The 16,024-nt window shown below is 44.5% G+C and overlaps 1 protein-coding gene across 1 annotated transcript in view; it reads left to right on the top strand.

Annotated features, from left to right (window-relative positions):
- The window catches only part of ncor2 (nuclear receptor corepressor 2), a 199,489-nt gene that overhangs the window by 47,311 nt on the left and 136,154 nt on the right, over positions 1-16,024 (top strand). The window contains exons 4-5 of the mRNA XM_043715247.1: positions 8,650-8,763; positions 12,836-12,892. Of these exons, the coding sequence (XP_043571182.1) occupies positions 8,650-8,763; positions 12,836-12,892 (171 nt within the window). The remainder of the gene's footprint in view (positions 1-8,649; positions 8,764-12,835; positions 12,893-16,024) is intronic.

Raw genomic sequence — 16,024 nt, 5'->3', positions numbered from 1 at the left:
ACTCTTCGCAACCCCCACTCTTCCTGTGCCCCCCCACCCTGTCCCTCACCCTCTCCCTCTCCTCCATCTCCCTGGCCTCCATCTCCACGTATCTGCTCACTTTGCCCTCTGTATAAATACCATTTTTTCTGAGCTGCTATGAATTCTGAAGTTTCACCAAACTCTAAATGTTAACTTTGCTTCCACAGATGTTGCCAGACTTGCTGAGTTTCACCAACAATTTCTGTTCTTGTTTTCTTTCTGCAGTTTGGCAAATTTTGTTCAGGTCTGATTTAAGGCCTAATAAGACAGGGTGATTGGAAATGGAGTTTTATTTGTGCAATGTTTGTGTCATTGGCTGTGTTCTAGTGTGGTGATGGAATTTGATGTCAGCCCTGTTTTACAAATTGGTTCTGTGTGGGTGCTATTTGTGAAGCTTCAATTATTCTCTACTCGTGGTTGCTCTGGGTTGGAATCTCACAGGCCATTTGCAGCCGTCCTTGTTAGAGGTTTATGTACCATTGAGAGATTGGTGACATCTGTCAGCCTGACTGAGTAAGACAGAATGCGTGGGCGGTGTTCATTTAATCTGCTGCAGATCTCACCAGTTTGATGTGTTGCTTGAGGCAGACTCTGCTGCAAAACCAAACTGCAGCAACCAGCAATTAGTAAACTCCTGGTGATTCTGGAAATGTGTGTTACTTGGTGTGTTACTTGAGGAATCCTCACTCCAGCTCCTGACAGCATCCGATCAGTCGGGGAGATGAGCTGTCATCCTTCTCTTTTCTGCATTGGCATCTTTATGGGCTGCTCACTTGTCTTAAGCAAGAGGCTGTTTATTCCATGATGATAACTAGGTTCAAGTTACTTTGAGTTACTGAGATAATGAAAGAGAGCTCAAGGTTTGACTCCTTTGAGATCCAAAGTTGTTTTTTCTTCCTTAATCCATTTTCTGTGGTGTTCTCTCTCAGCACTCCTCAGCATTAACCCTTTCAGATATTTATATCCTAATATAGCATCTCCATCAAGCTCTTTTCACATTGGTATTATGATCCATTTATGTACATAAGTAGATTACAAACTGTTGTACCTTCATGTTAATGTCCAGAACCAGCTTTGACTCTCTTCCTTAGGAATGTAGTCTCTCCTTTTTGTTCTCTAATTTCTTCAACTTATTCCTTGTTGCATGATTTCCATTTCTCTGGAAATGTTCTTTTTACAGAACTCTGTTTTTCAGATGATGAGTATGCTGTTAACTTGCAAAATTTTCTAAAATGTCCCAATTGGCCTCATTCATAGCACTCAGCTTTGTTCTTTATTCCCTCATGGGATGTGGGTGTTGCTGGTTGGGTCAGCATTTATTGCTTGTCCCTAGTTGCCCCTTGAGCTGCCTTCTTGAACCGTTGCAGTCCATGTGCTGTTGGCAGACCCCAATCTCCCTTAGGGAGGGAATTCCAGGACTTTGACCCAGTGACAGAGAAGGAACGATGATATATTTTCAAGGGTAGTGTTCCCATGTATCTGCTGCCTTTGATCTTCTAGATGGAAGTGGTCGTGAGTTTGGAAGGTGCTGTTTGGGGACCTTTGGTAAATTTATGCAGTGTATCTTGTAGATAGTGCACACCGCTGTTACTGTGCATTGGTGGAGAAAGGGGGTGGATGTCTGTGGATGTAGTGCCAATCAAGCGGGATGCTTTGACCTGGATGGTGTCAAGTTTCTTGAGTGTTGTTAGAGCTGCACCAATCCAGACAAGTGGGGAATATTTCATCATGCTCATTACTTGTGCCTTGTAGATGGTGGACAGGTTATAGGGAGAAAGTGAGAACTGCAGATGCTGGAGATCAGAGCTGAAAAATGTGTTGCTGGAAAAGCGCAGCAGGTCAGGCAGCATCAAAGGTGCAGGAGAATCGACGTTTCGGGCATAAGCCCTTAAGGTTATAGGGAGCCAGGAGGTGAATTATTCACTGCAGTATTCCTTGCCTCCACTCTGTTCTTAGCCACTCTATTTACTAGGTGGGTGCAATTGAGTTTCTGGTCCACAGTAACTCCAAAGATGTTGATCAAGGGGGTTCAGTGATGGTAATACTATTGAATGTCAATTGATTACATTCTGTCTTTATTGGAGATGGTCATTGCCTTGCATTTGTGTGTCACAAATGTTATTTGTCACTTGTCAGCCCAAGCCTGAATATTGACCAGGTGTTGATGCATTTGGTCCATCTGAGATAATGTAAATGTGCAGAACATTGTGCAAACATTGACAAACATCCCACTTCTGACCTTATGATGGAGGGAAGATCATCAATGAAGCAGCTGAAGATGGTTGGACCTAGGACACTTCTCCTAGGAACTCCTGCAGAGATGTCCTGGAGCTGAGATAACTGCCTCCTTAAAACCACAACCATCTTTCCATGTGCCAGGTACGACTCTAACCACGAGAGAGTTTACCCAAGATTCCCATTGATTCCAGTTTTGCTGTGGCTCCTGGATACCACACTCGGATGCAGCCTTGATGTCACGGGCTGTCACTTTCACCTCACCTCTGGAATTCAGCTCTTTTGTCCATGTTTGAACCAAGGCTGTAATGAGGTCAGGAGCTGAGTGGTCCTGGCAGAACCCAAACTGGGCCTCACTGAGCAGGTTATTGCTGAGCAGGTGCTGCTTAATAGCACTGTGGATGTCACCTTCCATCACTTTACTGATGATCGAGAGTAGACTGATGGAGCAGTAACTGGCCGGTTTGGATTTATCCTGCTTTTTGAGTATAGGACATACCTGGAGAATTTTCCACATTGTCGGGTAAATGCCAGTGTTGTAACTCTACTGGAAAAGCTTGACTAAACGAGTGGCAAGTTCTGGAGCACAAGTCTTCAGTACTATTGACAGAACGTTGTCCGAGCCCATAGCCTTTTTTGATCGCTCAGCTTTATCTATCACTTACAACTTATGCTGTTTGATATGCAAATAGTCCTGTTTGATGGCTTCACCAGGTTGACTTTCTAGGTATGGAGAAAGTGAGGTCTGCAGATCAGAGTAGAGAGTATGTTGTCCGAGGAGTAGGAGAATCGACGCCCTTTATCAGGAATGGCTCTGGCCCGAAACGTCAATTCTCCTGCTTCTTGGATGCTGCCTGACCTGACTTTTTAGGTATGCCTAGTGCTGCTCCTGCACTCTCCATTGAACCAGGGTTGATCCTCTGGCTTGATGGTAATGGTTGAGTGAGGGATATGCAGCGCTGTGAGGTTACAGTTTGTGCTGGAGTACAATTTTGCTAACTGTTGATGACCAACATGGGTGTCTCATGGGTGCCCAATCTTGAGTCGCTAGACGTGTTCAAAGTCTGTCTCATTTAGCACAGTGATAGTGCCATATAACACAATGGAGGCCATGCTCAGTGTGAAGATGGGACTTCATTTCCACAAGACAGTATTGGTAAGAGTGACCACTGCAGAGTTGTGGACAGATGTATCTTCAGTTGGTAGATTGGTGTGAGTAAAGTCAAATTTGTTTTTCCCTCTTGTTGGTTCCCTCACCACCTGCTATATACCCAGTCCAGCAGCTATGTCCTTTAGGATCCGACCAGCTTGATCAGTTCTGCTGCTGCTGAGTCACTCTTGGTGTTTGACATTGAAATCCATCACCCAGAGTACATCTTGTGCCCTTGCCATTTTCAGTGCTTCCTCCAAGTGTTGTTCAATATGTTATTCATCAACCGAGAGAGGATGGTACATGGCAATCAGCAGGAGGTTTCCTTGCCCATGTTTAACCTGAAGACATGAAACTTCGTGGGGTCCAGAGACATGTTGAGGATTTCCAGGGCAAGTCCCTCCCCACTGTGTCCCACTGTGCCGCCACCTCTGCTGGGTCTGTCCTGCTGGTGATCAGGACATATCTGGGGATGGTGATGATGGTGTCTGGGACTTTGATTCCATGAGTATGACTGTGTCAGGATGTTGCTTGACTAGTCTGTGAGACCGCTCTCCTAATTTGGAACTAGCCTCCAGATATGAGTAAAGAGGACTTTGCAGGGTCGACCCAGCTATTTCTGCCGTTGTCTTTTTGGTACTTAGGTCTGTCCAGTTTCCTTTCTTTGTTGAGACTGCATAGTGATTGATGTAACTGAATGGCTTGCTGGGCCATTTCAGAGGGCAGTTGAAAGTCAACCACATTGCTGTGGATCTGGAGTCACATGTAGGCCAGACCAGGTGAGGATGGCAGATTTCCTTCCCTGAAGGACATTTGTGAACCAGGTGGGTTTTTCTGACTATCGACATTAGTTTCATGTTGTCAGTAGGTTCTTCATTCCAGAGTTTTTTCTATTAAGTTGAAATTCTACCATCGTCATGGTGGGATTTGAACCCAGCTCCCCAGAACATTCACTGAATTTTTAATGCTACTATCCATCACCTCATCTGCTGGAGATTCATTGAGCTTGAAATGACATCATGTACAACCTAATTTGGTCAGACGTTGATTCTCACATCCAACATGTTCCAACATTAAATATTCCTTAGATTGAAGACAACCTGATAACTTCTCATCAATCACAGCAACTACGATACAGTCACTAATTCATTCAGCACACCCACAACATCCTGCGAGACAACATCAATCTACCGAAAAGGCTTCTATTGATTTTCACTAATACTTATATTGTTGAATTAGTCCAGTTCTATCACTTACCTACTTTTAGATCATTGTGGACCTTTCACATTATCAAATGGTTGAGGTAATGGCATTTGTTGGGTCAAGCCTTGGGACAGTTGTGTTAGATTGACCTTGGCTCCTTCCTACTGTGGAAATGTTCTGATTTTGTACTTCTCTCCAGAGTATCACCAGTTTGCAGTTAGTCTTCAAAGCTTCTGAAGTTTGTTTTCTAAACCTTTGGAGTCTTCCCACTCTCGCCCTATAATCAAAGGTTTTTTGAGGTATTTCCCTTGCCTTTATCTGTTCAGCTGCATCCCTCAGACCCTATCTCTGGATGTTTTCTCCCTCATTGTCATCATGTGGTTTAAGCCAAAGTTTCTCTGTGCACATTGAGATCCTGGTGTGGAGTACCTCGGGCTGTGGGTGTTTGTCCACACCCTGCCCCGGAGGCTGCTTGCTCCTTATCACTAAGGAAGACTTCTGTGCTAATAATGCACCATGTCACTCCTTCCTATCCAGTCGTATGTGATTAGTTTTCAATCACAACTCTCCTGCATTGAATCTGAGACCTCTTTGTTTACATGCTCATTCTGGACTGACGTCTTTGTCAGAGCCATGTGATCTGTTCCATCATCAGGATTTATATGGGTCTCATTGGACCACATTGTTAGCTGCTATTTTGCTCAGTTTATGGTTATCGGTGAATGTTCGAAACAGTCAAGATTCTGGTCTTAGTTCCTGAGTGACCACTACGCAGGAATCTCCAAAACTCCCCTGGGATATCCCCACAAACTAGCACCATCTGTTTCTAAATTCTCATCTCATCTAATTTACGATCCGTCTGTGAGATTTACATGGAATTCCACAAGCTCTGATGTTAGTTCAGATTTAGTGCCCTTGTTTTTCACTTCAGATTCCTGGAATAAACCAGGGCAGAGAAATAAATTCCTGTTTCGAAAGAGAATGAAGCCAAATATCTCTTATTCAAACATTGAAACCATGACATTGAAAGCTTTGCTTTTGTATTTCTATATTTGTGACCCCCAACTGAAGAATTATCTTTGAAAACATCTCTCAGCTTGGTCACTGATATATTAAGACATGGGAGCAGAAGTAGGCCATTCAGTCCATCAAAACTGTCCTGCCATGACTGATCTGATCATCTTCAACTCTACACTTCTGCAATTTCCCTAGAACCCTTGATTCTCTTACTGATTAAAAATCAATCGGTCTCTTGAATATACTTGACAATTCAGCCTTCTGCGGGAAGGAATTCCACAGATTCAGTCCCTTCTGAGAGAGGAAATTCCCCACATCTGTGTCTCAAATGTGTGACCCTTTACACTGAGATGATGCGTGTTGGTCCTAGACTCTGCCACAAGGGGAAACAACCTCTCCATATTTCCCTTGTCAAATATCCCCTCAGAATCTTGTATGTTTCAACATTTCAATTCTTATCAAATTTATTCATAATGCGTGAGTTGATGGGTTGATTCTTAAATATTGTCACCAAACATTGGAGGATGTTGGTTTTGATTTATAATTTGCTCCTCAAAGTGATAGACTGCATGGTATTGCTTGTTCATATACCTGGAATTATTCAGCACAAGGGAATAGCTACTGTTGAGAATGATCAAGCAAACCTTAAACAGAAATGTTTGTCACAACACTTGGTGGGATTTAGACAGGCCAGCTTCCATTTCTGAGATCAATCTCAATTGAATTGAATTGAATTGAATTTATTGTCACATGTACCGAGGCACAGTGAAAAGCTTTGTCTTGTGAGCAATACAGGCAGGTCACAGGGTCAAGTAGCATCGATAAATAAATAATAAGTAAACAACGGCAAAAACAAAAACACAGGTACAGCCGAATGTTAAGGGTTTGTGAGTCCATTCAGTATTCTAACAACAGTAGGGTAGAAACTGTTTCGGCTGGTGAGTGTGTTCAAGCTTCTGTAACTGAACCTCCCCAATGGTAGAGGTTGTAGAAAAACATTGCCAGGGTGGGATGGATCTTTGAGAATGCTGGTGGCCTTTCCTTGACAGTGGGCCTGGTAGATGGATTCTATAGATGGGAGGTTGGCCATTGTGATTGTCCGGGCTGAGTTCACCACTCTCTGTAACAGTCTCTGATCTTGAATGGTACGGCTGCCATACCAGGTAGTGATACAGAGCTGAAAATGTGTTGCTGGAAAAGCGCAGCAAGTCAGGCAGCATCCAGGGAACAGGAGAATCGACGTTTCGGGCATAAGCCCTTCCTTGGATGCTGCCTGACCTGCGGCGCTTTTCCAGCAACACATTTTCAGCTCTGATCTCCAGCATCTGCAGACCTCACTTTCTCCTCCAGGTAGAGTGCACCATTTTTCCAGGTCTTCCACCTCCCGTCTGTAGTCTGTTTCGCGCCATCTGAGATTTAACCAACTATGGTGGGATCATCAGTGAACTGGTAAATGGCATTAGTCTGGTATTTGGCGACGCAGTCATAGGTATACAATGAGTACAGTAGGGGGCTGACTACGGACCCCTGGGGGGGCTCCAGTGTTGAGTGTTAGTGAGGATGAAATATTGTCCCCAATCTTCATTGTGACCTGTGGATCAGGAAACTGAGGATCCAGTCGCAGGGAATGGTGCTTAGTCCGAGATCACTAAGTTGAGTGATCAGTCTCGAGGGGGTAATAGTGTTGGAGGCTGAACTGTAGTCGATGAGTAGGACTCTTACGTAGCTGTTCTTGGTGTCAAGGTGTTCCAGGGAGGAGTGAAGGGCAAGTAATATGGCATCTGACGTGGGTCTGTTGGTCCAATAGGCAAATTGGAATGGGTCAAGGGTGGTGGGGAGGCTGGAGTTGATTAATGCCATGACCAGCCTTTCAAAGCACTTCATGACCACTGAGGTTAGGGCCATTGGGTGGTAGTCATTGAGACATGCTGCATGAGCCTTCTTAGGCACAGGGATGATGTTGGCCTCTTGAAACAGGCAGGAACAGTGGCCTGCTGCAGGGAGAGGTTGAAGATGTCTGCGAACACCTCTGCCTGTTGATCCGTGCATGCTCTGAGTACACGGCCTGGTACTCCGTCTAGTCCCATCACTTTCCTTGGATTCACACAAAGGAAAACTAATCTGACCTCTGATGCAGTGACTGTTGGGATAGGTTTGTCAGGACTTGTTGGAATAGGTGTTACCTCTCTGCCGAAATTGTGCTCAAAGCGAGCATAGAATACATTGAGACGATCTGGGAGGGATATGTCATCGTCTGCTATCTTGCACTCTCCCTTTTTAGAACTTGTGATGTCATTCAGTCCTTGCCATAGTGGCTGGGTGTCTGTCTGGGTCTCTAGTTTGGATCAGTATTGGTCCTTGACTGTCTTAATGGCTCTGTGAAGGTCGTACTTGTATTCCTTATATTTGAGTGGGACTCCTAATCTAAAGGCCTCCTGCCTGGTTTTTAGCAGTTTCTGTATGTCCTGACTCATCCAGGGTTTCCTGTTGGGGGACACTCAGATTGACTTTCTCGGTATGCAATCCTCCACACACTTGCTGATAAAGTCTGTGTCGGTGGTGGTATACCCATCCAAGGTACCTGCGGACTGTTTGAATATGGCCCAAACAGCTGATTCCAGACAGTACCAGAGTTGATCCTCTGCCTGGGCCTGTATCTACGAGGGGGGGGGTCTCCTGCTTGAGCTTTTTGCCTGTAAGCCGGGAGAAGAAACATCTCAATGTCAAAATGTCTGTTTTAACAGCCACTTAATCAGGTTTACACATTGAGCAAAGCATTACTTTTCCACAGTATAGACTTAGTAATGGAAAGTAAGTCTGTCATTGGGATACATTCTGAGCATCTCAGATCATTCAGACAAGGGAAATGACTGTCAGCCTTGAGATGACCAAATGTATCACATCCTGACGAGAGTCACGTGGTGTTGTCCATCCTGATCTCACATCACCTTGAAGTGTTGATTAAACCTCTCTCGAATGTGCTGATCTTTCATTTCACACTCTTTGTTTTTCTCTTTTGACAGCAACAACTTGAAGCTGAGGTTGCAAGGCCAGTGAAACCTGAGAATCCAGCTTCCCCACCTCCTGCTGAACAGCAACATCGCAGTGTGGTGCAAATCATTTACGATGAAAACAGGGTAAGGGTTTAATTGCTGCAGGAACAGGCAATGATGACACAGAGCTCAAACTTTCCTTTCACTGCCAAGTTCACCTGATTGACTGAGACTTTACAGGGTGGGCCTTGCTCACCTCATTCTGGATCAGTGGTGCTGGAAGAGCACAGCAATTCAGGCAGCATCCGAAAAGCTTTGAAATCGACGTTTCGGGCAAAAGCCCTTCATCAGGAAACGGTTCCTGATGAAGGGCTTTTGCCCGAAACGTCGATTTCGAAGCTCCTTGGATGCTGCCTGAATTGCTGTGCTCTTCCAGCACCCACTGATCCAGAATCTGGTTTCCAGCATCTGCAGTCATTGTTTTTACCTTGCTCACCTCATTCCATTCTATCAATTGATGTCTAGACGGAGAAGCAGCTGCAGTGGCTTCTCATCTTAATCAGAACATTCTCCTCCAAGGATTTATCCCTAGCTCATTTTTACTGCTCATCTCTTTTCCCCGTCACAGTGTTAACACAGAGTTAGTTTTCCCATGGATTCTGACAATGCCCAGCTCTAACTTAACTCTAACCTGACCACTACCGTGCAACCCTCTCCTCCATCTCCGACTTGACGAGTCTAGGAATTCTGAAAGAGTAACATGGAGTCCAGGAGAAGCTCAGCAAGTCTGGCAGGAGCTGTGCAGAGAGAAAAAGACTTGCTGAATTCCTCCAGCACACTCTGATTTTGTTTGGATTTCTAACATCTGCAGTTCTTTGTGTTTATTTTAGTCAAATGGCTCCAGTCAGTAGGTAGTGTCCCTGTCTCTGGGATAGAACCTCCAGGTTCAAATCCCCATTCCAACACATAGAACAGGAAGGTGTGTTCAAACCATTTGATAATCAACCAGTAAATAGGCCTTTGCTGTTAATACAGGGCCAGGTAGTGTTGAGGAGGTGGAGAGGCTGCAGAAGGACTTGGACAGACTAGAAGTGGGCAAAGAAGTGGCAGATGGAAGGCAAATGTGGTGAAGTATGAGGTTATGCATTTTGGTAAGAATGGAGATGCAGAGTACTTTTTATATGGGAAAGGCTTTGGAAATCTGAAGCATAAAGGGATTTACGAATTATAGTTCAGGATTCTGTTAAAGTTGACTTGCAGGTTCAGTGAGCAAAGAAGCCAGAGAACTGTAGATGTTGGAAATAAGAAATAACAATTGTTCTAGACAAGGGTCACGAGCTGAAATGTTAACACTGCTTTCTGTCCATAGATCAGGCAGAGCTACTGAGTTTCATTTGGGAAGACAAATGCAATGTTAGCATTCATTTCAAGAACAGAGATATACTGCTGATGCTGAACAAGACTCTGGTCTGACCATTTTTGGAATATTGAAAGCAGTTTGCGGCCCCATATCTAAGGAAGGAGCTTTAGAGGGGTCCAGAGATTTACAAAAATGATACCAGGAGTAAAGGGCTGGTCATATGAGGAGCCACATGTGGAGGTGCTGGTGTTGGACTGGGGTGGACAAGCTCACCTGTAGAAGGAGCAACACTCTGAAAGCTTGTGATTTCAAATAAACCTATCAGACTGTAAACTGGTGACAACTGATTTCTGAGCATATAAGAAGCAATTGAGATTTGTTTTTGATGGAGTTTAGAAGGATGAGAAGGGATCTGATTGAAAGGTACAGAATACTGAGAGGCCTGGATAGAGTGAACCTGGAGAAGATGCTTCCAGTAGTAGGAGGGGCTAGGACCTGAGGGCACAGCCTCAGAGTGAAGAGACGACCATTTAGAATCGAGATGAGAAATTTCTTCAGCCAGAGGGTGGTGAATCTGTGGAACTCGTTGCTGCAGAAGGCTGTGGAGGCCAAGTCAATGAATGTGTTTAAGACAGAGACAGGTTCTTGATTAGTAAGAGGATTGAGGGTTACAAGGAGAAAACAGGTGAATGGGGTTGAGGACCAAATCAGCCATGATTGAATGGCGGAGCAGACTTGATGGGCCAAACGGCCTAATTCTGTTACGATAGCTTATAGTCTTCCAACTTCCCACTATTCTCCAAAGGAATCAAGGTGGCTGGAGAGAGGAAACAAATGACTTGACTCCTGTGTTCTGGGCAAGGCCTGAGATGGGGTCTGAAGAAAGAAAGCCTTGTGGCAATATCAGTTACCTATGAGCCCAGGCACATGCTCGGGACTAAGCAACGAGGGGATTCAAATCTCATCACAGCAGATGGTGTGATTCAGTTAAATAAGATCTGGAAGTGGAAACTAGCCTCAATCACAGTGACACAGAACTATCATCATTTGTATAAAATAAACCATCAGGGTCATAAATGTTCTTTAGGGAGGGAAATCTGCCATCCTCACCTGGTCTGACCTAAAGGTGACTCCAGATCCATAGCAATGTGCTTGATACTCAACTGTCCTCTTAAGTAGCCAAGCAAGCCATTGCGTTCTAGGGCTATTGAATCAATAATAAATGTTGGCCTGGTCAATAAAGAAGGGCTTATGCCCGAAATGTCTATTCTCCTGCTCCTTGGATGCTGCCTGACCTGCTGCGCTTTTCCAGCAACACATTTTTCAGTTCTGGTCAATGATGCCCCCATCCCATGAATACTGCTGTAGGTAAGTGGGGGGGAGGGGTGGGGGGGTAGTCAGGAGGAATAGGGCTGATCAGGGATTTACAGGAGGAGGCAGGCTGAGGTATTAAATGAATACGTTGCACCTGCCTTTTTATAAAAGAGGAGGATGCTGTCCAAGCCATGGCTTATTTTATTTGGATCGGATGGAAAATTGGTAGAGTCATTGGAAACAGAGAGTAATGGTTGATGGAGATTGTCCCCTTTCTGGTGGAAGATTTGATGTGGAGTTCCCTAGGGGTTGATATGGGACCCTTGCTTTTCCTGATACATAATCATGCTCTGGATCTTTGGTACAAGGGACAATTTCCAAGTTTGCAGAGAACCCAAAACTTGGAAGAGTTGTAAACTGTAAGGAGGGCAGTGTAAAATTCCAAAAGGACATTGACATGTTACAGCAAATGGATAGAAACTGAAAGAACTGTGGATGCTGTAAATCCGAAACAAAAACAGAAATTGCTGGAAAAGCTCAGCAGGTCTGGCAGCATCTGCGAAAAGAAATCAAAGTTAACATTTTGGGTTGAGTGACCCTTCTTTAGAATAGACGGATCAGTGGCAGGTGAGGTTCAATGCAGAGAAATGTATTATGGTAGGAAGAGCATTGAAAGACAATATGAAATAAGGAGTTCAACTCTAAAGGGAGTGCAGGGGCAGAGGCAGCTGGGTGTAAATTGTGCACAGATTACTGAAGGTTAATAAAGCACACAGTTTTCTTGGGGTATAGACTACAAGAGCAGGGAGATAATATTGAACTTGTACAAGGCACTTGTCAGACCTCAGATGGAGTATTGCGTACTGTTGGGGGTGCCACATTATAGGAAAGATGTGAAGGCATTGGAGAGAGAATGTGCAGGAGCAACTTACAAGAATGGTTCAAAGGATGAGAAATTTCAGTGAAGAAGATGGATTGAAGAAACTGGGACTGTTCTCCTTGGAGAGGAGGAAGCTGACAGGAAATTTGATAGAGATTTTCAAAATGATGAGTGAGCTGGACAGAGTAGATGGGAGAAAATGTTCTCACTCAGTAAAAGAAACGAGCGAGAGGGGCATAGATTTAAAAGTGATGTGCAAATGAAACAAAGGTGATGTGAGAAAAAACTTTTGAATAGTTAGGGTCTGGAATGTACTGCCTAGAAATGTGGTTCAATTGAGACGTTCAAAAGGGCATTCATTGTTTTTGGATGGTAATGGTGTGTGGGGAGATGGGGAAGGTACAGAAGATTGGTAGGAGGATATAGAACCAGTGAAGGCATAATGGGTCAAATAGCTTCCTTCTGCACCACAATAATGGTGATGTTACTGAAAAGCAATCGTCTTCATTTCAGTCACCATTGCTGGGCCACTGGTTGCTGTCTGGTTACTGTATAGTGTCTGGGCAGTAGTTACCATGCAACTCCCTGAAATGGCTGCTGGATTTTGACAATAAATCTTCAGTGTTTAAAAAAAATTCTGAAAAATATCTCTCTTACTGCAGAAAAAAGCAGAAGCTGCTCACCGAACATTCGATCAACTGGGTCCTCACATTGAACTGGTGAGTCTCATCTCTGTCTGATATACAACTAACCCTTCAGTTTATACTGATTTTTAAATGAAAGGAAATAGAAAACTGCTCTTTGGACCATTAACTGAATAAGACCTTCAGAATATTGCCGACTGACATCTTCACTCTACGAGCTGCCTCAACCTTGCACAGACCCATCTGAGCATAGAACAGGAAACCCATAAACAGCACTCATTTCCCACTATCATTGTTGACTGTGTTTGATGGAGAATCACACAGCGATATTTTGTTCAAGTGCCACTACAGCTTTGTTATTTCAGGGGCTGAGAATAAAAACATGTGGATTAGCTGCTTAGAACATGGCAATTATGTATCTGACTTGAGATTACATCTTGCCAATTCAAAACTGTTGATAATATTCAGGAAGCTGTTTTATCCTAAATCAGAGGGTATTAGAACCTGTTTCATTATTTTGTTTAATTCATTATGGAATGTGAATGAATACCAAAGTTTATTGTCTATCCCTAAATGCTCTAGAGAAAGTGGCAATGAGCTGTCCTCTTGAACCACTGCAGACCATGTGCTATTATAGAACATAGAACATAGAAGAATACAGCGCAGTACAGCCCCTTTGGCCCTCGATGTTGCGCCGATCCAAGCCCACCTAACCTACACTAGCCCACTATCATCCATATGCCTATCCAATGCTCGCTTAAATGCCCATAAAGAGGGAGAGTCCACCACTGCTACTGGCAGGGCATTCCATGATCTCACGACTCGCTGAGTAAAGAACCTACCCCTAACATCTGTCCTATACCAACTCCCCCTTAATTTAAAGCTATGCCCCCTCATAATAGCTGACTCCATACGTGGAAAAAGATCCTCACTGTCGACCCTATCTAAACCCCTAATCATCTTGTACACCTCTATCAAGTCACCCCTAAACCTTCCTTTCTCCAATGAAAACAACCCCAAGTGCCTCAGCCTTTCCTCATACGATCTTCCTACCATACCAGGCAACATCCTGGTAAACCTCCTCTGCACCCGTTCCAGTGCCTCCACACCCTTCCTATAGTATGGCGAGCAAAACTGCACACAATACTCCAGATGCAGCCGCACCAGAGTCTTATACAACTGCAACATGACCTCAGGACTCTGGAACCCAATTCCTCTACCTCTATTAGGGAGAGAGTTCCAGGATTTTGACCCAGTGACCGTGAAGGAATGGTGGTGTATTTCCAAGTCAGGATGGTAAGTGACTTGGAGGGGAACTTGCAGGTGGTAGTGTTCCCTTGTATCTGCTGCCCTTATCCTTCCAGATGGAAATGGTCGTGGATTTGGAAGGTGCTGTCTCAGGGGCCTTGGTGAATTTCTGCCGTACATACTGGTAGTGGTAGAGGGAGTGGATGTAGTGCCAATCGAGCAGCTGCTTTGACCTGGATGGTGTCGAGCTTCTTGAGTGTTGTTGGGCTGTACTCATCCAGGGAAATGGGGAGTATTCTATCACACTCCTAACTTGTGCCTTGAGATGGTGGACAGGACTTGGGGTATCAAACAATGAGGGATGTTTGGTGTTCCAGACAAACTGGCTCAGGGGGTGTGTCTAAAGTGAGATTCGGCTGGCAACAAATAGCTGATTAGTCTGTGAAGTTGTAAAAAGGCCTTCTGCCTCCCAGCAGCCATGTGAGTAGTTCCCAGGGAGGTGGACAGCTTGTGGGTGTGAATGATATAATTCACGTGTATCTGAGTACAGCAAATGGCTGTAGATCACAAGACGCATTCCTCCTGTCTCAGACATTATGGCCTGGGAAAAATATGGAACAGACAGAGTCAAGTTGAGGTTTGCTGCTACCCCTAGCGCTGCATAACCAACACCTGTCAGAATAAACCATGCAAATAAGGAGTTCTGGAGACAGATATTTCCCAATCAACTTGATCAGAGATGTCATTACACATCCCCAGAGCAGATGGGAATCTTGGTCATGTCCTGAAGATATTCAAGATCAGGAAATTGACACCATCTGGATCTGATCATCACCAGACTTGACTCTAAACAACTATCACAGTGCTGACTGTACATATTACTCCTGTTTATGCACCAGGATTAGGATGCAAGCTCTGAAGCTGTTGCATTCAAAGCAGAAAGGTTGTCCTCACACAAATATCAGGCATATTGCTGACACAGCTAAAAGCCCAGAGATCCTCGGCTTGATTGAGTAGATGTTCTCCAGTGTTTCCACATGCATCGAAGCACCATCTACAATGTCGCTGATTCAACATGGGAGCAGAAAAAATTCAAAACTGGTTTAAAGCTAACATCAATGTGATCAAATTCCTCGTTGCTCCCATTAATTGCAAGAAAGATCTGAACAGCCTACAGACTGCTAGATAGTGTGCCAACGATTACTTATGCAGATATACTTCAACATAGCAGATTCTAGGGGCATGTATCATCATCATCAGTTCTCAGCCAGTCCAGCCAACACCACTGTGACCTCCACCCCAGGGTAGGCAAGGAAACAGATACCAAATCCATTCCAGATAGAAGGGCAATCAGTCTGATCCATACTACCCATCAAGCCAATATGACTGCCCCCCGAAGATTCAGAGTTGCTGGTTAACATGCCCTGTTATGTATCTGTAGTCCAGAGCTCTGAACAGTAATGGGAGAAGATCCCATTTTTCTTTCCATCTCAGGTTGATCAGGAATCTCTCCTGCTCTTACCACCTGCCATTGGCCTGTGTTGGAAATATTTTCAAGTTTACACTCAATCTGTCTGGCCAGGTTATGAAAACACCTTCTTTCTCCATAGAGTGGGACTTGAACCAGTTGATCAGAAGTAGAGACATTACCTATTGCATGACAGGATTAAAAAGACAACAAGGAGAAAATGAGGATTGCAGATGCTGGAGATCAGAGCTGAAAATGTGTTGCTGGAAAAGCGCAGCAGGTCAGGCAGCATCCAAGAAGCAGGAGAATCGACGTTTCGGGCATGAGCCCTTCTTCAGGAATGAGGAAAGTGTGTCCAGCAGGCTAAGATAAAAGATAGGGAGGAGGGACTTGGGGCAGGGCATTGGAAATGCGATAGCTGGAAGGAGGTCAAGGTGAGGGTGATAGGCCGGAGTGGGGGTGGGGGCGGAGAGGTCAGGAGGAAGATTGCA

The sequence above is a fragment of the Chiloscyllium plagiosum genome, chromosome 25 (assembly GCF_004010195.1).
Source record: "Chiloscyllium plagiosum isolate BGI_BamShark_2017 chromosome 25, ASM401019v2, whole genome shotgun sequence".
NCBI classification, from domain to species: domain Eukaryota; kingdom Metazoa; phylum Chordata; class Chondrichthyes; order Orectolobiformes; family Hemiscylliidae; genus Chiloscyllium; species Chiloscyllium plagiosum.
This window is presented reverse-complemented; position numbering and strand designations above follow the sequence as displayed.